The following is a 19,749-nucleotide window of genomic DNA, read 5'->3' on the forward strand; positions in this document are numbered from 1 at the left end:
GAAAAGATATGTACTCTCTCCTTAAAAAAAAAAAAACAACATAAAATCATTATAAGAAAGAATAATTTCTTAATATCATCTAATATTCACTCTGTATTAAAATTTCTCCCATTGCTATTAAAAAAAAGCTTATCTGAATAAGGATTCATGTAATGTCCATGTGTTGCATTTGGTTGATTTATCACATAGATTTTTTCTAATCTATACCTTTCCCCTTCTTCCCCCACCCCCACAATTGACCTGTTGAAGAAACCAGGGCCTTTGTCTTGCAGAGTTTTCCACACTGTGGATTTTGTCGATTCCATCCAGAATTTGGGACTAAGTGCTCCTTCCCGTTGTACCTCCCCACTTGTTCTCCATGTTTACTGTAATTTGATGGTTAGATATCGAGACACAATGTGATTCGGGTTGGAATTTTTTACCAGGAAGGCATCTGGGGACGGAGGGGAATGCTGTCCTTCAGTTAGGAGACATCTGGAGCCTTTTCGTGATAGTATCATCAGTGCGTCTATCACAGAGCTCAGCATCTACCTCTCACCGCATGGGTTTTGCTGCCATTTGTCATCATTCTCTAGACCCATTATTTCATTAGGCAGTGTTTTCATTCATTCTTGTTTCTTATCCACTCAGCAGCAGACATAGTACCATGAATATTTGTGTTCCCGCATTCCTGTGTGGTTTCCCTAAGGAAACAGTCTGAACGAGCAAGACAGGATAAACATTTTATTCTTTCCTCTTATTTACCAATTTTCAGAATAGTGAGTCAGTGCCGAGCCTCCTGAAAGATAGCCCAGCCTTTTGTTTTCCTCTGTCATTAAGAACTCCACTTCACTGCCGTCGTTATTTCTCATCCTTCAAATTTTTGTTTGCTTTGACAATGAAAGCACATGAAACCGACCTCGCCTAAAGTTGACAACTTGAAAAGAGAAATTTTGAAAAAGTGAAAATTGTTTTAGGCACATTAGAAAGTGGGGCAGTGGGGCTGGAAGTTGTGTGCCGCCTCGGTTGCCTTTCAAGTCAGCTGCCACTCGAGCCTAGAGCCACTCAGGACAAAGCTTGCGTGCATTCTGAGATACTGACACCCGAAGACTAGTTTCTTTTTCTCAGTAGCTTCAGACCTAGTTTTTTTTTGTTTTGTTTTGTTTTTCCCAAGCTTTAACTCATACTGTTACAGATAAAGGAAATAGTACATCAACTTTTTTTTTTTTCCCTGCTGGGATTTAACTCCTGGGCCAACCACAATCTGTTAGAAAACCTGTTGAGCCATCACCTTCACCTTCATGCCATTGCAAAGATGGTGAAACCCACAGAAGCATCAGAAGTTCTAAAGTGCTTCTAAAAAAGATAAAACTAGTATAAACACTGAATAATGGGAAGTATTTTTGTACACGAGTGTCTAAAACGACAAAACTTTCTTAGGGAATACGGCTCATTGGCAACACAGTTTCCACTGAATTCTCTCATCAATAGTATGAGATATGAGAAAAGGGGGGAAGCCAGGAGGTTAAATCCAGATTACAAAAGTTTTAATTCCTGGGTCTTATATTTATACCCAGATTGTTAAAGGGGTGAGGAAAACTCATTAATGGGCTGTAAGAGCTTGCATAGATATCTTCTCACAGTTTTCAGGATGTCATATCATTGACAAGGCAAGCCCAACCATTCAAGACACCTTCAATGGTTTTAGTGAATTACTTTTTCTATTGCCCTTAATGATTGCTGTAAATTTGGTCTCATTTCTTCTAGGTCAGGGACGTGTTAAAGACATAATCCATTGGTAGTTGAGTACAGAGAAGGAGTCCCCAAGCCTGTGGTTCCCAGGGCTCTATCACCTACTAGGGGTTGGTGGACTGGGTTCCATGTGTCACACCCACCTCCCCAAATGGCAAATGGATTCATTGTGGACCATTGCTTCATTCCTGTGCATCTCAGCTTAGAAATGTGGATCAAGCATCCTTGCTTTGCCCCACTTTCCATTGAGAAATAACTTCTTTCTGTCAGAGGTCAACTAGCCTGGAATGAATCCAGTTCAAACTGAACACCCCTGACACTTAATGAGACATAAAGATAGATTGCAAGAACAAGTGCCCTTCAAGATAAAGCTGACAATGGGAAAATGACTCCATCCTAAATGGAGGTAAAATGACCGATGGGCAGTAAGCGTTCTGGTCACTTACTCCTGGTGCTCTGGGATCAGGATTCTGCTTGCTCCCCTGACCCCTTCTTTGTCTGCAAATCTCCCCCTCAAGGCACTTCCACAGAGAGCCACACCTCTGCCATGAAGTTGGGGTGGCTCTTAAAAACCCCAACTCATGTGCTCTCCCTTGCCTGGTGCCAGAACCCCTGGTGGGGCCCGCATGCCTGGCTGGCTTGGCTGGGGTCGCCATTCATCTCTGCGCGGATTCCCACCTTCTCCCTCTCCTGCCCGTCTCCCGCGGCACCTGCTCTCTCTGCAGGATGCAGCCCCCAGCTGTGTGAGGAGGAACAGCCGCAGCAGAAAGGACACAGGGGCTTGTTTCCAGCACATTCTAATGACTGTCTGTTGAGGCAGGCACCTGTTCAGGGGAGCGCATCCCAGTGAAGCTACTACGTCCCCTCTGATGCCAAATTTGTACCTGAGCACATGCCTTGTCTTGTCACTGCACTTACTTCCCAAGTGACAAGCAGACAGGCCTGCGTGGTTTGCCCCTGGCGCTGGCTGCCTGTCTTCCCATCCTGTTCCTTCTCATTTTGGAGAAGAGTGATGCTGCTGATGGGGGAGGCCCCCGTGCATCTCCCCGGGAAGGAGCCTGGAATCACACAGAAGGCCCGTGCGCCATTGCTGTTGAGGGTATTGACTGTGTCCCTGGGGCACCCACAGAGCAGGAGAGGCTAAGAAAGAAAACAAGGGTGAACAAGGCCCGGGGCGCTCGTGGAGCTGGGGCAGGGGAACCCTGCTGTCAGGGCCCGTTCTGTCCCTTAGCCTGTTCATAATGACTGGTGGCCAGATGATGGATCTGGTTAAAGACACTCACTGAATTAATGCTTATCCCCAAAGAAGCCAAGTAAACGTCTGTGTGGGTAACCCTTTTGTTTATCGACCTGGCTTGGCACAGACTTAGCGGTGACGATGACAATCCCTAACCTCCTCCCGTGTGGTCCTTCACACAGGGCGCGGCGCCGTTCCTCGTCTGTGCCACCGCGGGGACGACGGTGCTGGGGGCCTTTGACCCTCTGGATGAGATAGCTGACGTCTGTGAGCAGCACGGCCTCTGGCTCCACGTGGACGTAAGTGCACCCAAGTGCGCACGTCTGGTTCGCTTTCCAGCCTTCTGGCAGCTTTGGTGGGAAGTTTCTCATATTCTTGGGACCAACTGTCAGGTCCCCGACTCCTATTATCTCAACGTATGTTTCCAACCAGGGGAAGTAGGTACGTCATTTCCTGTAAGGTAATAAAGAAGATCCCAAGGCTTGATGCGCGTTTTGTTGTAGGTTTCCAAGTTTTACCTAATTGCCTCTTCTCTCAGGAATCACGTCTTCGGTCCCTGAAGCAACATGGTGTGAGGGACACATTTGAGACTGTAGAGTCGAGAGGCTGATTTTGGATTCTAACCCACCTCTTTTTCATTGTGATCCCAGCCCTTTGGGCTTTGGTTTCATGTGTAAAGAGGAAAATGACTGCCACGGTCAATGAAGTGCCTTCCAGCTCTAAAATTCTGTGATTCCAGTCAGCTGGAAAATGCAAAAATTAAACATAACTTAATTGCACTGTAATTAAAACAGGTTTTATCTGGATCTATCATAGATAACTGTTTGAGAGGGATTGGAATAATTTATATTCTTTACAATTTTCTAAGGTAAAGAGTTGGCTTTTTTTTCTTCCAGTTAATTTTGTAGGTCCTGGGGTTGTTCTCAGTAAATTTTTCCTCAATTAAAAGTAACTCTTAAAATTCTACTCATTCAGGGTTAAAAAGTTAAATTCAGCCAGTGATGAATGCCTGTTGAGCGTTTTGGCTTGGTGTGTGTATGTGTGTGTGTGTGTGAAACCAGGAGTCAATGAGTTTGATGTTGACCCAGTAGAAGGCACTGTTGAAAACGCGGATGAGACTTAAAGAGGGAACTTTCCTCTGCCGAGTGAGTGGTTCGTGTCCTCCTTATCAGGAAAGAAAGGACAATGTTTTTGACGTGCTGAACAGATGGTAACTGAGCATTTGGGGGATATACCTACACATAATTTTATAGTTTGGGTGACTTTATGCCTCCAGGGTAAAGTGTCCATGAGATAATATGGAGAGGACTTTTCAGCCACTCGAGGCTTTCATTAAATGTAAGCTAATATTTAGTAAAAGCAGCTGTGGTGATATTAAGCTCACGTGAGTCACAGTCTCTCCTCGTATACATCAGGTAGATTATTTGTGACTTCTTCAAATGGGATTGTAGTGTTGTATCTGTCCACATTTCAACTTATATCTTACTGATTTTTATGGAACTTAGAAGCATAATAATATGTTACATCCTAAAAGATAATGTGAAGTGAGTACTTTTGTGACTGTGGAAATAGGGGCAAAAATCAAATATATCAGCAGTTTTACTTAAAAATTCTACTCTCATAAAAGAAACATCAAATATGGATTATATAGTTTATGTAAAACAGAGTAGCTACCGCAGTTTCCCAAACTAGGAATGATGTTAAGAGATTTATGGGGCATAGAGAGAATTGTAATGTTTAAGGTCTGAATGAAAACCTCTCTAGACTTCCTTAAAAAAAAAAATCAAAAGTTGAATTTTGGAAGAAAACACTCTTATCAGGAAAGATTGAAGCCACACAAATTATTCTATTTGCACATAAGAGGCATCTAGTCGAATGTCTGTACTATTAGGTTAAATTTGACAACAGTTCATCTTGCCTGTTACAGAAACCAGCTCTGACATATACAGTGCTCACTTAGCCTCTCATGTCGCAGACATCAGTTCAATTCATAAAATTTTATGCAGGAGCATGTAACTTCTCTTGAAGAAACTTTATATACCACAGGTAGTTGATTAATTTTAAAGATAAAAAATTAATAAAATTACAGTTGTTACTTTGGCCTCTTTGAAGTATTCTAAAGGATATTTTATAGAGCCTTCAAAAATATTAAAGCCTGATATTTACCTTATTTCTTTTTAAAAGAGTAATTAGGATTGCTTGTTGTTCTGGGGTTTCCATAAAACAAAGTAGCCCTGCATATATACCATATTGTATGATTTCTAAGGCATGCATATTTTGCTTATATTTTTAGTATACCTGAGATCAGTATGCTGATCTCATTTTGTTTCTTTCTTAGCAGTGCACAAAAAAAATGGCATGCTTACATTTGATAGTGTCTTAAATTTGGTTGCTTACAATGTATTTTCAGACAACCAAACAAGAAAAACTTCAGTTGTGCTGGAATTTTTTTTGTTTGTTTTTACTCCAGGGCTATTCTTTATTCACGCGAGCCAATGTGATTCCAGCCTCTGCTTCAGACCAGGACTTTAGGGCTGGCCCCCTTCTTGCCTGCGCCCCTGCACTCTCTCACTCCTAGCAACACTTGTAACAGTGTCTCACTCGCCCTCCATCCTAGGTCCAGGGGAAGTGGCAAACATTGTATCTAAAATCATGGGCTTTAGAGGCAGCGGTCTCTCCATTCCACCCTGCCTCCGCTTCCCTTTCAAGGCTGGTCCTCCTCATGTTCCCCCACTGCAATCACCCTTCACTGCCCTACACATGAACACTTACAAGCCTGTTCCATTTCAAGCACCCAGCTGACTTATTTATTTCTCACATCAGTTCTTCCTCCCTCCCATCCAGACTTGCTGACTATGGGATTTCCTTTCCTCCTTATTCTTAGCTCCTCCACCATTCTATTTACCGCTCTGATGAATAACTTCCTTACATCCCAGGCTTCCTCTCTCCCACTCTCACGTTTCTGATTTGCAAATATTTCTGAAAGCTGTTTGGCTTGAAAAGATCTACTTTTTCAACGACAGGATCCACCTAGCCCACCCTCGTTGGCTGTGGGTTCCGGGATTCCCTTCTGTCCACCTTGGCGAGCACGTGCCTTGTTCATCATACAGAATGCGAGTCCTTAGCCAGGTCTCGTGGTCCATGCTTGTACATTGGATATGGCAGAGTGTCAGCATTGAAAAGCTATTGTCTGATTTCCACTCTTACCATTGAGAGGGAGATTACTGTGTCTTTTAACCCTCTTTTTGTCCACAGGCAACTCAATGAGTTCATATACCAATTTCTTTATAATGTGGGTGTGAATTTAAATCCTAAGTGTCAGTGCGGGCCCCTCTACTGAGATGAGGTTCTGATTGACCGAGGAGAGCCAGTGACCAGAATTTCCTAGGGTACATACACATCGGTTAACATTGACTTAAAGTATCAAATGAGACAGATGGAGGTGTCACTTGGGGTTTTCTATGACTGGCTGGTAAACAGGTCACATTGCAATAACACTGTTTTGATTATATAAATATCTCAACAGGCTTCCTGGGGTGGCTCAGCCTTGGTGTCAAGGAAGCACCGCAACCTTCTGCATGGCATCCACAGGTAAATGTAGTTTCCCGGTTACGGGATTTTTTATTTAGTGGAAGGACGCTCTTTGAGCTTTGTCCACTTAAGTGACATTCGGAAAATAGGCAAAAAAAAAAAAAAAAAAAAAAGAAGTAGTCACTTTGCTTTAAAAAACAAAAACCAAACTCCAAACTCCTCAAACCACTCACACAGGGGATCCTGCAGAACCCTGACGTGGATGTGAGTGTTACCAAAGTCAAGTTCATGTGCCCAGTGCACTGTGGGACCAAAGAAACCTGAACATGGGAATCTGGAGCCAGGAAAGGGTTACTGGACGGGGTGGCTCACGCTTAAGAAAACCCCAAGCTCCTTGACAGGTTTCAGCAAAGCCTATTTAAAGGCCAGGGGAGGGAGGAGGGTCTCGGGGTGCACGATCAGCTCGTGCACAATCCTCTGACTGGTTGATGTGGAGGGAACAGGGCGGTCAACACCATCAATCCTCGGGCACCAGAAGGTCTGGGGGCTACGTGCTCTTGATCATCAAGTAGTTCATTTCTTCCCTTTGGTGGTGGTTTTTGGCATCCAAAAAACTCAGGACATATACATGAGATACTGGGTCCTTCAGAGAGGAGCTGCAGCAGAGAATACGGGGCGGGGGTCTGTCCCCGGAAGGCCCTGCGGGGTCCTGCTCCATTACAGGAGGGCCTGAATCTGTTTGCTGCTAGGGATCACATTTTTTCCCCACTGGTGGAAACTGATTCTCCTCCCTGCCCTGTCCTTTGCTTTAACATAACAGGGCTGACTCTGTGGCCTGGAACCCACACAAGATGCTCATGGCTGGAATTCAGTGCTGTGCTTTCCTTGTGAAGGACAGATCCGTGAGTTTTCCTCTTATGGACCCTGGTCTTGGGGGGGCTGGGTTATCCTGTTTGCAGAGGACACGTTTGTTGCTGGTGTTTGGTGCCTGGGGCTGCATGTTGATGGAGCTCTTTGGTAAATGCTGATAGCATCAGAAGGAAAGACAAAGAGGCTCAGATAAAAGATCAAGGGCTTCTGCTCAGGCGATTTGGTGGATTTGACTTCGGTATTGTATAATCTCATTAGCTACAGCAAGATGGTCTCTCTCGCCCTTGTTTGGATTTTACTTTAAAAACTCAGTTTTAAACATTGCCAAGAAATTTTTCCCCCTTGATTAAGTCTAGGATTTAAGTTATCTTGAAGCCTGCTGACTAGAAAGTAGACCAGATGTGTGTCGGACATTAACTTGGTGCTTAGCAGTGCTTAGCTGGAGCTAACAGCCCATTTCTATGGGAAGATGTTGGTTCAGGGCTGATCATCAAACACTGATTTATTAGGGAATTGACTGTCTCAAGTGGCTGGTGCCTAGCTTCTGCTGGAGCACTGGGGAGAGCTGGAACCTCATCTGGATGGCTGTGAGCGAGTGAGCTGAGGTTCCCCTTGGTTAGAGGTGAAAACCTTGTGCTTTCTGTGGGTTAAACAAGGAGCCCTGTGGGACGTGGCCCAGGCTGGGAAGTGCCACTTCATTCTTAGAAATGCCTCATCGAGATCTGTGTTGCAGTGCAGCACGTGGGTGGTCTTTCTCAGCCATCTGTTTAATTTTTTTTTTCTTTAGGGGACTCCCTTTGCCAATGCTAAAGTCACTTTTTCTTTTTAAAGAAATTTACTTCAGATAACAACCATATTTAAAGCCTGAAATCTGGTCTTGTATGTGTGAATATTTACAACTCTCTTTAAAAAAAAAAAGTGATATTTGCATGTCAGTGTCCTTTGTGTTTTGGGATGACCAAACAGAATGCTCATCAGAAACTATGAACAGATTCTGCGTCTATAGACAGACAGACTCTTGGGATATGAATCTATTTCTCAATGTCTTATTAGGTTGGCTACCACTGACTGCATTCAATGCCATTTAACTTATTCATCTAAGTTTTTAAATTGTAGAGTAACTGCATGTTGTAATTGAAAGGTAGTTTAAGATTATGATACCATTTGCGAACTATGAACAACTTGCTCGTAGTTATCTATACAGGACGTGAGAGAGGTAGGAGTAAACCCAGGTTTTCCTGCAGTCTAGATAAACAAAAATATGCCAAGCATTCTTCCTGTGCCAGGCATTTTACATCCACTTCCTCCCTAATTGGATCATCTGAATGACATCCTTATCTGCTAGTGTGATGCTGTCAGGAGTGGAAAATTTATCCCCCCAATTTTGTGACTACTCTTTTAAGGAACTTTCTGGCTTTTATACATTTTTCTTGTTGAGTGATATTTGAGTGATTCAGCCAGGAATTGATTTGCAGTCATATACTTGAGGCAATTTAAAATTTTCTAGGTCATCTAACTCTGTAACAGGGGTTGAAATTTTGTTTTATTTTTTGAAGAATTCATCCCTGGATCTCGATGAAAACAATCATATGTCTACTCACATGGCGGGGAATTAAGAGGTTAGGAAAATTGCATTCATTGTGCAAAGACTGGAGCACTTCCAAAAAGCGGCCTTTTTTTTTTTTTAATTCCGGATGAAAGATTGTTTTCAAATTAACTGGAGTGGAAAGCTGAACCTCGAATTATGAGATAGGACCATTAGCTTAAGTTCTGTGTTGGCAGCCTTCCATTCTTTTCATACCTATTTTCTGCCTCTGTTTTTCTCTCTCATGCTTTTATTCGTTCAACCACCACTAATTGATTCCCACACAGGCCAGACCCCCTGACACTGTACAGATTCTAGCATCCTTGTAGCCAATGAGTTTATAATCTCACACACAGAGGAGATAATGAAAAAAATGGAGACAATAAACAAAATGTGCATATTTAATTGTTTAATTACTATTCTGGTAAATGCTCTGAAGAATGTGTCAGACATTGTAGATTATCTGTTCTATAGCCATTCAAACTTCCTTTCCTTCTCTCTTCTAATACTCATCTAACCACACCCCCAACCCTCTTGCAGCTCAGTCACTGTATGACACAGATATGGCCAATATGATGTGGGGGAATGTGAAATGGAGATTTTAGTTTCTGGTAGAGGTGATATATATACATAAGAGGAGAGCATTCTTCCCCCCTTTCCACCCTGAATGCCAGAAACATTGTTGTGTCAGAACATGATACACAGAGCTCGGACAGCCACCTTGTAACTGTAAGGTCATTACCCTAAATTAAAAAGTGAACATACACAGAATGGGGAGAAGTCTTGGTCTTGGATAATGGTTTTGAAATGCTGCACTAACTTTAGAAGTGCCCACTCCCAGACCTTTTGTGATACGAGGCAATTAAGTATCTTTATTGTTAAACTACTCCCCTAGGTAATCTGTTACTTGAGGCCAAATGCTGATACAGAGAACACTATGTTACTCTGAGACTATAAGGCAGGGAGACCCGAAGAGTTCCAGGTGGAAAGAGTAACATGTACAAAGTCTTTAAGGAAGGAGGGTCCTTTTTTCATTCTAGAATCTGGAAGAGATCCATTTTTTGCTGAAGGACAGAGAATGATGCTAAGACCAGCATGAGATAAGACTAAAAGATCAAGCAGTGTCTTAGAAATCATTTTAATGAATTTAGACTCAATGTTCAGAACAATGGAAGAATTTTAAAAGCAGAGAGTAATCAGAAAAGATTTTTTATTTAAGACATTGAATTGGAAGGGGGCATGAATGGAAACAAGAATAGAAGAGGTATCCAAACCAGAGCTGATGGTAGGAGAGATGGAAACATGTGATAAAATTCAGACTATATTTTTGCTATCAACCAGACAGAGCTGGGCTACCAGTTACATATGTGACATGAGGAAGAAGCCAGTGTCACAGTCAACCCCTTGTTTAGTGATACAGCTACTGAGTGAGTGGTCCTGTGTGGGGAGATGGAGATTACTGAAGGAAGAGAAGGTTTGAGAGGCAAACATCTCGATTGTAGCATGGGCTGTGTTAAATCTGAGATTCCTGTGAGGTATGCAAGTCAGGATGTCATGTAGGTAGTTGACATATGGGTCCAAAGCTAGGAAAAGAGGTCTGGGCTGGAAACACATATTAGGAAATTGTTGGGTGTGGCTGGTACTTGAGGCCATAGCATGGAGTGGATTGTCTTGGGAGGAACTTCAGAGTGAGAAGAGGTTGGAGAACTTAGGCGTGAGGAACTTCGGAGTCTGAGATTGGGTAGAAGAGGGTCCCACAGTGAGAGTGAAAGCTGAGTTGGGATGGCCAGGGAGACAGTAGGAAGACCAGGAAAGAGGATGCTAATGAATTGAGAGAAACGTGTTATGAGGAGTGTGAATGCCTCTGTCTTCATGTCAAAGCTCAAATATCACCTCCTTAAGGAAGTGTTCCCAGACTCACCCAGGTAAACTGGCATCTCTCCGTTACTCTTTCTCAGATCCTATCCCTTCCCCTAAAGCACTCATCACACAAGTTTCTATTGTACAGCCCAGGGAACTATATTCAGTATCTTGTAGTAACCTATAATGAGAAAGAATAAACGTATGCGTATGTATGACTGAAACATGATGCTGTACGCCAGAAGTTGACACAACATTGTTAACCCGACTATACTTCAATTAAGAAAATGGCACTGTGAAGAAAAAAAAGTACTCATCATGATCTGTGGTTATGATTTCTCATGTGTTAAGTTACCCTCCCACTAGAATGTAGGCTGTATGAAGAGAGGGTCTGTGTCATTACACTCATCACTGTATCCTTCGTGTCTCACAAGTACTCACCGAACCAGGGAAAAATTAAAACACTTGAAAAAATTAATGATTAAATAAATTTAAAATACTCAGAAATATTTGCCTTCATGTCAGCAATAACTAGGAGTTTCCAATTTCTCTCCTACCCCAGATTATTCCTTCTGAGAGCCCTGAGATCATGATGATTAAAATTATAGTTGATGTGCTCTATTGCCTAGGTCCTAACACGTGGCTCACACATGCCTCCAGCAGTAATTGATGAATCGCGATTTTAATTTGGACTCACTTTTCCGGTTAATGCAAGTGGATTATGCTAGTTAAAGCAAATTACTTAGTGAATATACTTCTGTTAAGGGAAAAACAAATTCCCTAATTTGTACCCTCAAAACCCCAGCATTCACAACGCCGCTTTTCCTGACTGACTAGCTGGTGGTGTTTGCATTTTTAATTTCCTGCGTTCATAAAGAAGACTCTTTCTCAAACAAAGCAAAGCTGCCACTCTCCAGGGCTTGCTATCACTAACCCACTCTGCATCATAGGCGTAAAACAAAAATCAGGGATTTAAGAAAAAAAATCTGTGATTATAAAGGGGTTGAATTCAGATGTAAATGCTGGGTCTGCGTGGTTGTGTTGGGTCAAAGACAATTTTGATGTTTTGATCTGGAACAAAAGGCAATATATTTTAAGCGTCAGTTTTCTAGATGGAGGAAAATCTCAGTATTGGCTTTTTGATTTTTAGTGTTTATTGGAAGAACTTTTTAGTTTAAAAAACATTGAACAGGTATATGAGAACATGAGATGTGCTGATCAGATAGACGACTTTTTGAGTATAAGTTGTCCCTCTCTGTTTCTGCTTATCACTGTCATCCAATATTAACTCACAAGGACTTCCTGTTTAACCTAGCAGCTATAGAAAAATAAAGGGAACTTTTTTTTCTTAGAAAGATTATGGATTTTTAAAATTATGTCTATTTCTATATGTTTATTTCAGAAGTAATTCATGTTCATCCTAGCCCAGAATCAGAAGATTCAGATATGAAAAAAGATGAAGAAAAACATGCCCTTTAGATATCTGGAGATGCATATTTTCTTATGCATATATATTTAGATGTACACAAGTGCACACATGTCTAATAGAAGAATTATTTTCATTTTAGTACACTTTTCCTGTTCCATAAAATTGTGAACATCATTCTATATCAGTATGCATTCTATACCTTTTCAGTAGCTGCATAGTATTCTATCCTTTTGATATTTGATAATTAACCAGACTACCTCCTTACCACTGACCAACTAGACTGTTTTGATTTTTAGCTAATACACATGTAGCTGCCACCTTTGGGGCTAAATCTTTGTACTGTTTATTGTTCCCTTCGAATAAGTTCCTAGAAGTCGAAGAGCCAGGATCATCTTTCATGATGCTTTTTAATACTTGATTTCCTAATTTTCCTTCTAAAACATTCTTTGCCTTCTCAGTAGCAGAGTATGAGTGTGTGTATGTGTTAACCTCTGGCATCACAAGGGTTTTTAGCTTTGTCGACTTGATAGGCAAGACGTTTGTGCACCCATATTTACAGACACACATGTAACCTTTTCCCTTCTCATTTTATCCAGTGATACAGGATACCTCCTTCTCTGGAATCTTCTTTAGATAGAGGTATCGACATGAGATTCCGGGTTACCTGTTACCTAGGTTTCAAATGTGAGATCTTGGAGATGAACTTGCAGTTCTTTCCCTTTCATCTTCATTTGAGAGGAAGCTCAGAATGGTTCCAGTTTTTCTTTAGGAGAAAAAGTAGCAGGAAGAAGAGCCGTAGGAAATTCATTCAGTACACACTCATTGACGGTAGACTATGGCCCGGCACTGCCGTGCACAGAGAGAAGAAAGGAAAAGGAGACTAATATGGTCCCCTACTGGGGTCCCCCAAGAGAAGGCAGGAGTTTTTCACTGGAATACCACGTCTGAGGAATGTGTCAGCTCCCAGACCACTTACGTTTCTATTCTGAATGATAACTGACACTGAAAATGACAGCTGTTCTATGCCATTAAAAAAATTGTACAAGAAAAGGAAGACGAGGACATAGATTTATCAGAGGAACTAGAACAAACTGCGTCTGCCTTTGTGAGGATTTCTTTTTCAGCTCTTGTTTTTCTTCATGGAGTTCCTATGGACGTGCTATTAGATGGTTTGAAAATACTGAACAATCTGATCGTCAAAAAAATGTTTTCTCTGATGCCCGAGAACACTCACTCTTCCCCTACGCACGTACATTATATATTTCTTCAGCATGACAGGCTCCCAGCTAGTGGAGCAGAAAATGGGGAAGGTAGGTGTTTAAAACTGATTAGAAACAAAGAAGCATTTGACTGGTAGGAGAGACATCAGCCTTCACTGCTTGGCTCTGCCAAAATTCTTCTCCTGATCTTGGTTACTCTTGCTTGAGCTGAGAAAATTCTTCAACTTTTTAGCGAGGTTGAGAGTTGCACGCTAGCAGAACTCATCAAATTCGTGGTTGATAAATAGCCCTTTTTCTTTTTCATTCCTGGGTTTTTAAAATTGTAATTAAAAAGTTAACTTTTCTTATGAGGCTTTTGGAAACGTGTGCATACGCATGTATGTGTCTGTGCATCACCTTAAAAAAAAACTCACATGGTATTAACAGTTATCACAAACACCCCTATGGTGTCTGCTTTTCTTCCCCATGAGGTAAAGAGATGCAATAATTAATGTTAGAGCTGCACGTGTTCAAAATCCATTATCTGTTTCTCCACTGAACAAACCAATAAAATTGGGTTCCAGGATTTATTTTGTTCATATTGCAATTGCCATTCATTTTAACGAGGGGATTTGTACCTTGTTTTAGAACCAGGCATCACGGAGCCCGGTATAGTCACCCCTTTGAGAACTGTAGCTCTAAGGGTGTGTTACTGCACTACCATGACTGCGCCACCTGCTTCCAGGCAGCAGTTGCCATCTTGCCATAAGTGGGCACGAGTCCCAACACAGAACCTAGCCCTCGGTTCTTGGAATCTTTTATACAGTAGACTGTGAACTACTGGAGGACAGTAACATTGCTCTAGTCCCACTGCGTAGCACCAAGCCTGACACGCAATCAACGCTCCATAAAAATGTTTCCTGAAGTCAACTTACTGTGTCTTTCTCCAATACCATCAGACGGTAATGTTTTCAGTCTTTCACCTGCAGTATGAAGTAGCAGCTCCTTCAGCATCATGACCTGATCTCTTTTAAGTCTCAAAGAGTGTCCTGTCCCTTCTTGCTAGTACGTAGGATTTTTTTTTTTTTTTTGACGGGGTGTAGAAATTGTTTGTCTTATCCATCTGGGTTGAGATACCCGTTATCTTCTACATCCCATTTCCTGTTGCTGCTTTAAAAAATAGTCTTCAAACTGTGCCCACATTTGGCCTTTTATCTACATGCCTCAGAGACCAATAATAAATCAGTGACTCATGGTTTGCTTTTTTCAGAAACCGTATTGTCTTTCCCCTAGACAGTTATTTTTGTTTCAGTGTCTAATGATCCTATTTATTGGATACTGGACAAGTGGAAGAGAAACTTGCTTGTCTAAGGTTCCCGGGTCCTCTCTTGACCCCTTTGCATGAACAGAGTGACATCCACCATCTGCCAGTTTGATGGCAGGGTGGCTGTTTCTAATGTTGGATTCAGCATCCTGGCCAACAGTTTTCCAATTTCATCCTTGAGTTCCTTCACACCTTTGGGTGACTGCCACCTGGTCCTACTGATTAAGCTACATTTATTTCATCAGTTTGACTTGAATGAGCTGCAGTGTCACCCACAGTTGCGTTTAATCTCATCTGCCTGTCTATTTCTGGAGAACCCCAAGACCATGGGAATCTCTCAGAAATCTTTCTAGGTAAAGAATTCATTCTTCCCAGTAGCCATCCCGTTTCACTGTGCTACCTCAAACTTTGCTTCTCCGCCATTCATCACAGAAGACTTTAGGCTTGCTAAAAAAAAAAAAAAAAAAGACCATGAGGGAAAAATGGAAAATTCTACCTTTGTGTCTCTTTGTCATCTATGATTTGACAAAAACTAGCAGTTGAAAAATACCCCAAAAAGAGGTAGCAGAGTGTGAGTGTGTGTGTGTGGATCTATTTTTTTTCTACCCTACCTTGTAACAAAACTGATCAGGGGCCCATAATGCAGGAAGATTACAGAAGTTAAAATCTAAGAAAAGTGAGAAACTTAAGGATAGGGACATGAAAGGAAACCTGGAATGAAGCTAATGGAAGAAGGCATGCCGTAATTAGTCGCTGCACCTGCCTCGGTGGGTAGGCTAAAATTTGGTCTTAGCATTTTTAAAGGATTCTATGCATCTGCCTTTTTTGCCCCCCCCCCCCTTTTTTTTTAAACTATTAACTCACTACAGAAAGGCTTTCTCTCCTATTTCTTCTCTCTGGTATGATGCTTGAAGCCCTTTGACTTCTTGGAAAAAGTTGTTCCATTTGTTTTCCTTTGCACAAGTCTGGCTGTCATATTTGTTGTTTTCCAAGGAAGATACCTAAAAACATATCTGGTCCTCCTAATTGGGCTTTCTCATTTTGTTGTTTCAAGGCCAGATAATTTCAGGGAGTCCATTATTTTGTTTTGATTTTTCTCCTGTGGTAATTCAAAATGCCAGTGCAAATGCACGTGAAGAAAAGAGCCATTTTCATTTTGTAGATAACTCAGGGATGGTAAATATAGATTTATTTTATATAGACTTTTATACTTAAACCCTAATTTGTACCAAAATTGTTACTGGCATATAATAAATTAATTGTGGACTGGGTAGAAAAACAAACTGTAAAATCATCACCATATCTCACATATTGAAGGTTCATACGGCGCATGCTTGCGAGGACATATGGATTCATACAGCAAGCGTACTTGCCTTTAGGTCATTATGATGCAGATGGAAAATCATAATTTAGGGAGTTTTGTTGATTGTAGAAGGAACCAGTATCTTCTCTGGTAGTTCATTCCGAGGGCCATTTGGGAGTTCAGACGATGCTGATCTTTTTTCGATGAATTATTATGAAATATAAGGAGAATATAAAAACAGGCATGAAATGCATGTAAACAGTGTAATTTATTTTTATAAAAAGAATAAGCAGATGGTGCCCACACAGATGAAAACAAAGAACCAAAACCCGGAAGTCCTCCGCGGGCTCCTTCCTATTGTCCAGTTTCTTACTTTTCTCTTCAGTTTTGCTTTGTAGTTTCGCATCCTCCAATAATATAGTGTACTTCTGCCTTTATATGAAGTTATATAAGTGGAATCACACAGTACATGTTTCTTTTAGTTTGGCTTTGTTGTCGCTCAAACTTCCCGCACATCCGTGACCCTCATTTGTGTGTGGCGTGATCTGAGGGTTATTCGTTTGCACCGCTCTGTACTGTTCCATGTGAGCATATTACAATTTGCTTGTCCATGCTGCTGTGGATGAACATTTGAGTGATTCTAATGTGGGGCTTTTGCAGACATTTACTGTGCACTTTTTTGTGCACACGTCTTCCTTGCTTCCTCTGTCTCTGAGGTCTCCTTTCGTGTCATTTTCCTTTTCCCTGAAGACTGTATTTAGTAATTTCTTGATGAATCAAAAGGCGGCATACTCTATTCGACTTTGCTTCTTTGAAAATGTCTTTATTTCATTTTTTTTCTGGGGATAGAATTCTGTCAGTAATTTTCCTTTAGAACTTTAATGGGTTTTTTTTTTCAGTCTTTCTGTGTTGTATATTAGAAAGTTAGCTACTTGACTGCCATTCTTTTGATGGCAAAATGACCTCTTTTCTCTGCCTTCCTTTAAGACTTTCAAGCGTTCTTCAATTTTCTGTTTATCTATGATGTTATTAATGTCGATTTTGTTCGGTTTATCTTGCTTGGGCTTTGCTGGGCTTGAATCTGTTAGTGTGACGTGTTCCGTAAGTTTTTGAAACTCTCCATTTAATTACTGACCCTGTGTCCTCTTCTCTCTTTTCTGGTTCTCCAATTAAATGCTTATTAGACCTTCTCACTGTCTCTTCTGTCTTTTACTCTATTTTATATGTTTTATGTCTTTCCATGCTTCCTTGTGGATAATTTTCAGGGACTATATTGAAATTCACTGATTCTCTCTTCAGCTATATCTAGTCTGCTGTTAACACCATCCCTTGGGTCCTTACTTTATGATTGTCTTTTCAGTTTCATAATATCATATTGAATCTTTTTCATGTATGTAAGGTCTCTAGGTTCTTGTTGACATTTTTAAAGTCAGCTTTAATTTCCAAACATTCTAAGCACAGATTTACAGTCCGCCGCTGCTAACCTTCTAGTACCTAGGTCCCCGCATGTGCTGTAGGTCCCCACAGGTGCCATGCCTCTTGCTTCTTTAAGTCTGTGACCCCTGGCTCTCATATTGTCTAGAGAGGTACCTTAGACTCCTCCATGGTTTACTGAGTATTTTATTTTTAAAATTACCTTCAGGAATAATTTGAAACCTGGAGTCCTTTCTTCATAGAGGATGTTACTTTCGTTCTCTGGGCGTCAGGGGGGACTAGCAGTCCAGGATCAAGGCTGAGCATGTTCTGGGCCTTCAGGGTATAATAACCGTTCCCTCCGCTTCCCATCCTAAACAAGGGAAAGGATGCTTGGTGCCCCTGTTACACTGCACACCACTGAACTCTGTTTCCTGCAGCCCTTGGAATGCCTGCGGGGAGGAGAAGTGATGGAGATACACCAGGTCTGCACATGTGGGTCCATGCTCCCTGCTCCCTCCTCCTCCCCCTTCTGGCCCTTGTCTTAGCCGCCCTCCCTCAGTCTGAACATGTGCCTGGGGGTGGTGGGGAGGAAGCATCTCTGGCTCACCTCCCTGAGCTCCATTCCTCTCCTTGTACCTCCCAGAAGCTTATTTCTGCCTCGTGGAGGTCTGCTATGCTTTTTATTGGACGTAGTTTTTATGTTTTCGACCCCCAGCATTTTTTGTGATTTTCAGTAGGATCATTTCAAATTCATCTAGTCGTTTATTACTAGAATTGATATATGTCAGGCTTTAGCTTTTTAATAATCAGCTGCTGTTCAGGGCAGCCAGGGGAGACAGGCATTCGTTAAATGGCTCATCCTCACATTCAACCTGCAAATGTGTACCAGTGTCTTAGGTGGGTAATTAACCCCAGCCCTGAGGGAGCTCCAGGGCGGGGAGGGGAAACAGATTTTAAGCAAATCATGAAAGTATAACACCCTTCATTTATGTAATAGGGTAATAAGCAGGGGTTTTGGAAGTGTAGCTCAGGTAAGAGAACAGCCCTGCTGGAGAAGCTGGTTTAGACAACTTAGTTGAGACAGAGGTGACTTTTAAAATACCAGCTATTGGCATTTTTTCCCATTTTTAAAGCAATATATGATCAAAATAGCATAGTGTCAGGCATAATGAGGAACACAAAATTGCTTATAATGCACAGCCAAAGTTAAGTCACTTAAAGTCTTCTCGATCAACGATTATTAACGAACTACTGTATCTCTGCTGATAGATTAGATTCATACATTTCGCTTCTATAACCAGCATCTTCCTTTCTTTACCCCCTCCTACCCCCTTCTTCTGATCTGAAAAATAGAGGCACTCGGGCTTATGGAATCTTCATTTAAATTATTCATTTGTTTAATAACAACCACCATTATCTTGCCAGATTCCTTATTAGTTCTGAGAGATTTCAAGTTATTCTCTTGTGTTTTCTAAATACGTAATCATATCACTATATAACCGTAATTTTGTTTGCATTCTAATAGCTAGGCTTTGTATCACTTGCAATTATAACGCACTGATAGAGCTTCCAAAAATATGTTCAGTAATAACAGTAAATAGAAGGCATTTTTATCTTCCTTCTGATTCTATTAAAGTTGCCTTAAGATGTACATTCTTTATAAATCCTCTTGAGCAACGATCCAGCAAGGAGTATTGAATTTTACCGTATCCCTTTTTAATATCTGATAAGGTAGTTCTATCATTTTAGCCCTGGAACAAAGTTAAATATGTGCTAACTGATTTTCTGTATTACTGGTTAACCTCATTTAATTGCAGTAAGTTGCTTTAATGTATGGAGGGACCTGTATACTTAGATTTTGGCCTCTGTGCACGTCCGATCGATGTGCTCTGTGTGTGTGTCCACACATGAGTGCATGTATGTGTGTTATCTTGGCTGGGCGGCATCTTGAGTGCCAGCTTTAAACTGTCCTGTTTGTTTTAGAATAATGATGGTAGCATGAGAGAAGTCCAGAAAAGTCAACCATACCACTCTTGTTCAGAAACTGGGGTGGAGGTAACTCTTTCATTGTTGATTTTCCCATTTTTTAGTGAACTGTTAAGAACTTCCCGTTCTGCTTGATTAATTTCAATAACATTTTCTCAAATATTTAGTACATTTTATAGAGGTTTTCAAGTATATTAGTAGAATATACATCATCTCCTTATCATTTCCATCTAATTCTTACCTTATATCCTTGCCTGAAAATTTTTTAATTTTTTTCT

The 19,749-nt window shown here is 41.2% G+C and overlaps 1 protein-coding gene across 2 annotated transcripts in view; it reads left to right on the top strand.

The window, feature by feature from the left end:
* Positions 1-19,749, top strand: part of GADL1 (glutamate decarboxylase like 1) — a 134,164-nt gene that overhangs the window by 46,230 nt on the left and 68,185 nt on the right. For both annotated transcript variants that reach the window (XM_032459372.1, XM_032459373.1), the window contains exons 9-11: positions 3,151-3,267; positions 6,495-6,559; positions 7,320-7,401. In XM_032459372.1, the coding sequence (XP_032315263.1) occupies positions 3,151-3,267; positions 6,495-6,559; positions 7,320-7,401 (264 nt within the window). The remainder of the gene's footprint in view (positions 1-3,150; positions 3,268-6,494; positions 6,560-7,319; positions 7,402-19,749) is intronic.

This window comes from Camelus ferus, chromosome 17 (assembly GCF_009834535.1).
Source record: "Camelus ferus isolate YT-003-E chromosome 17, BCGSAC_Cfer_1.0, whole genome shotgun sequence".
Taxonomy (NCBI): Eukaryota; Metazoa; Chordata; class Mammalia; order Artiodactyla; family Camelidae; genus Camelus; species Camelus ferus.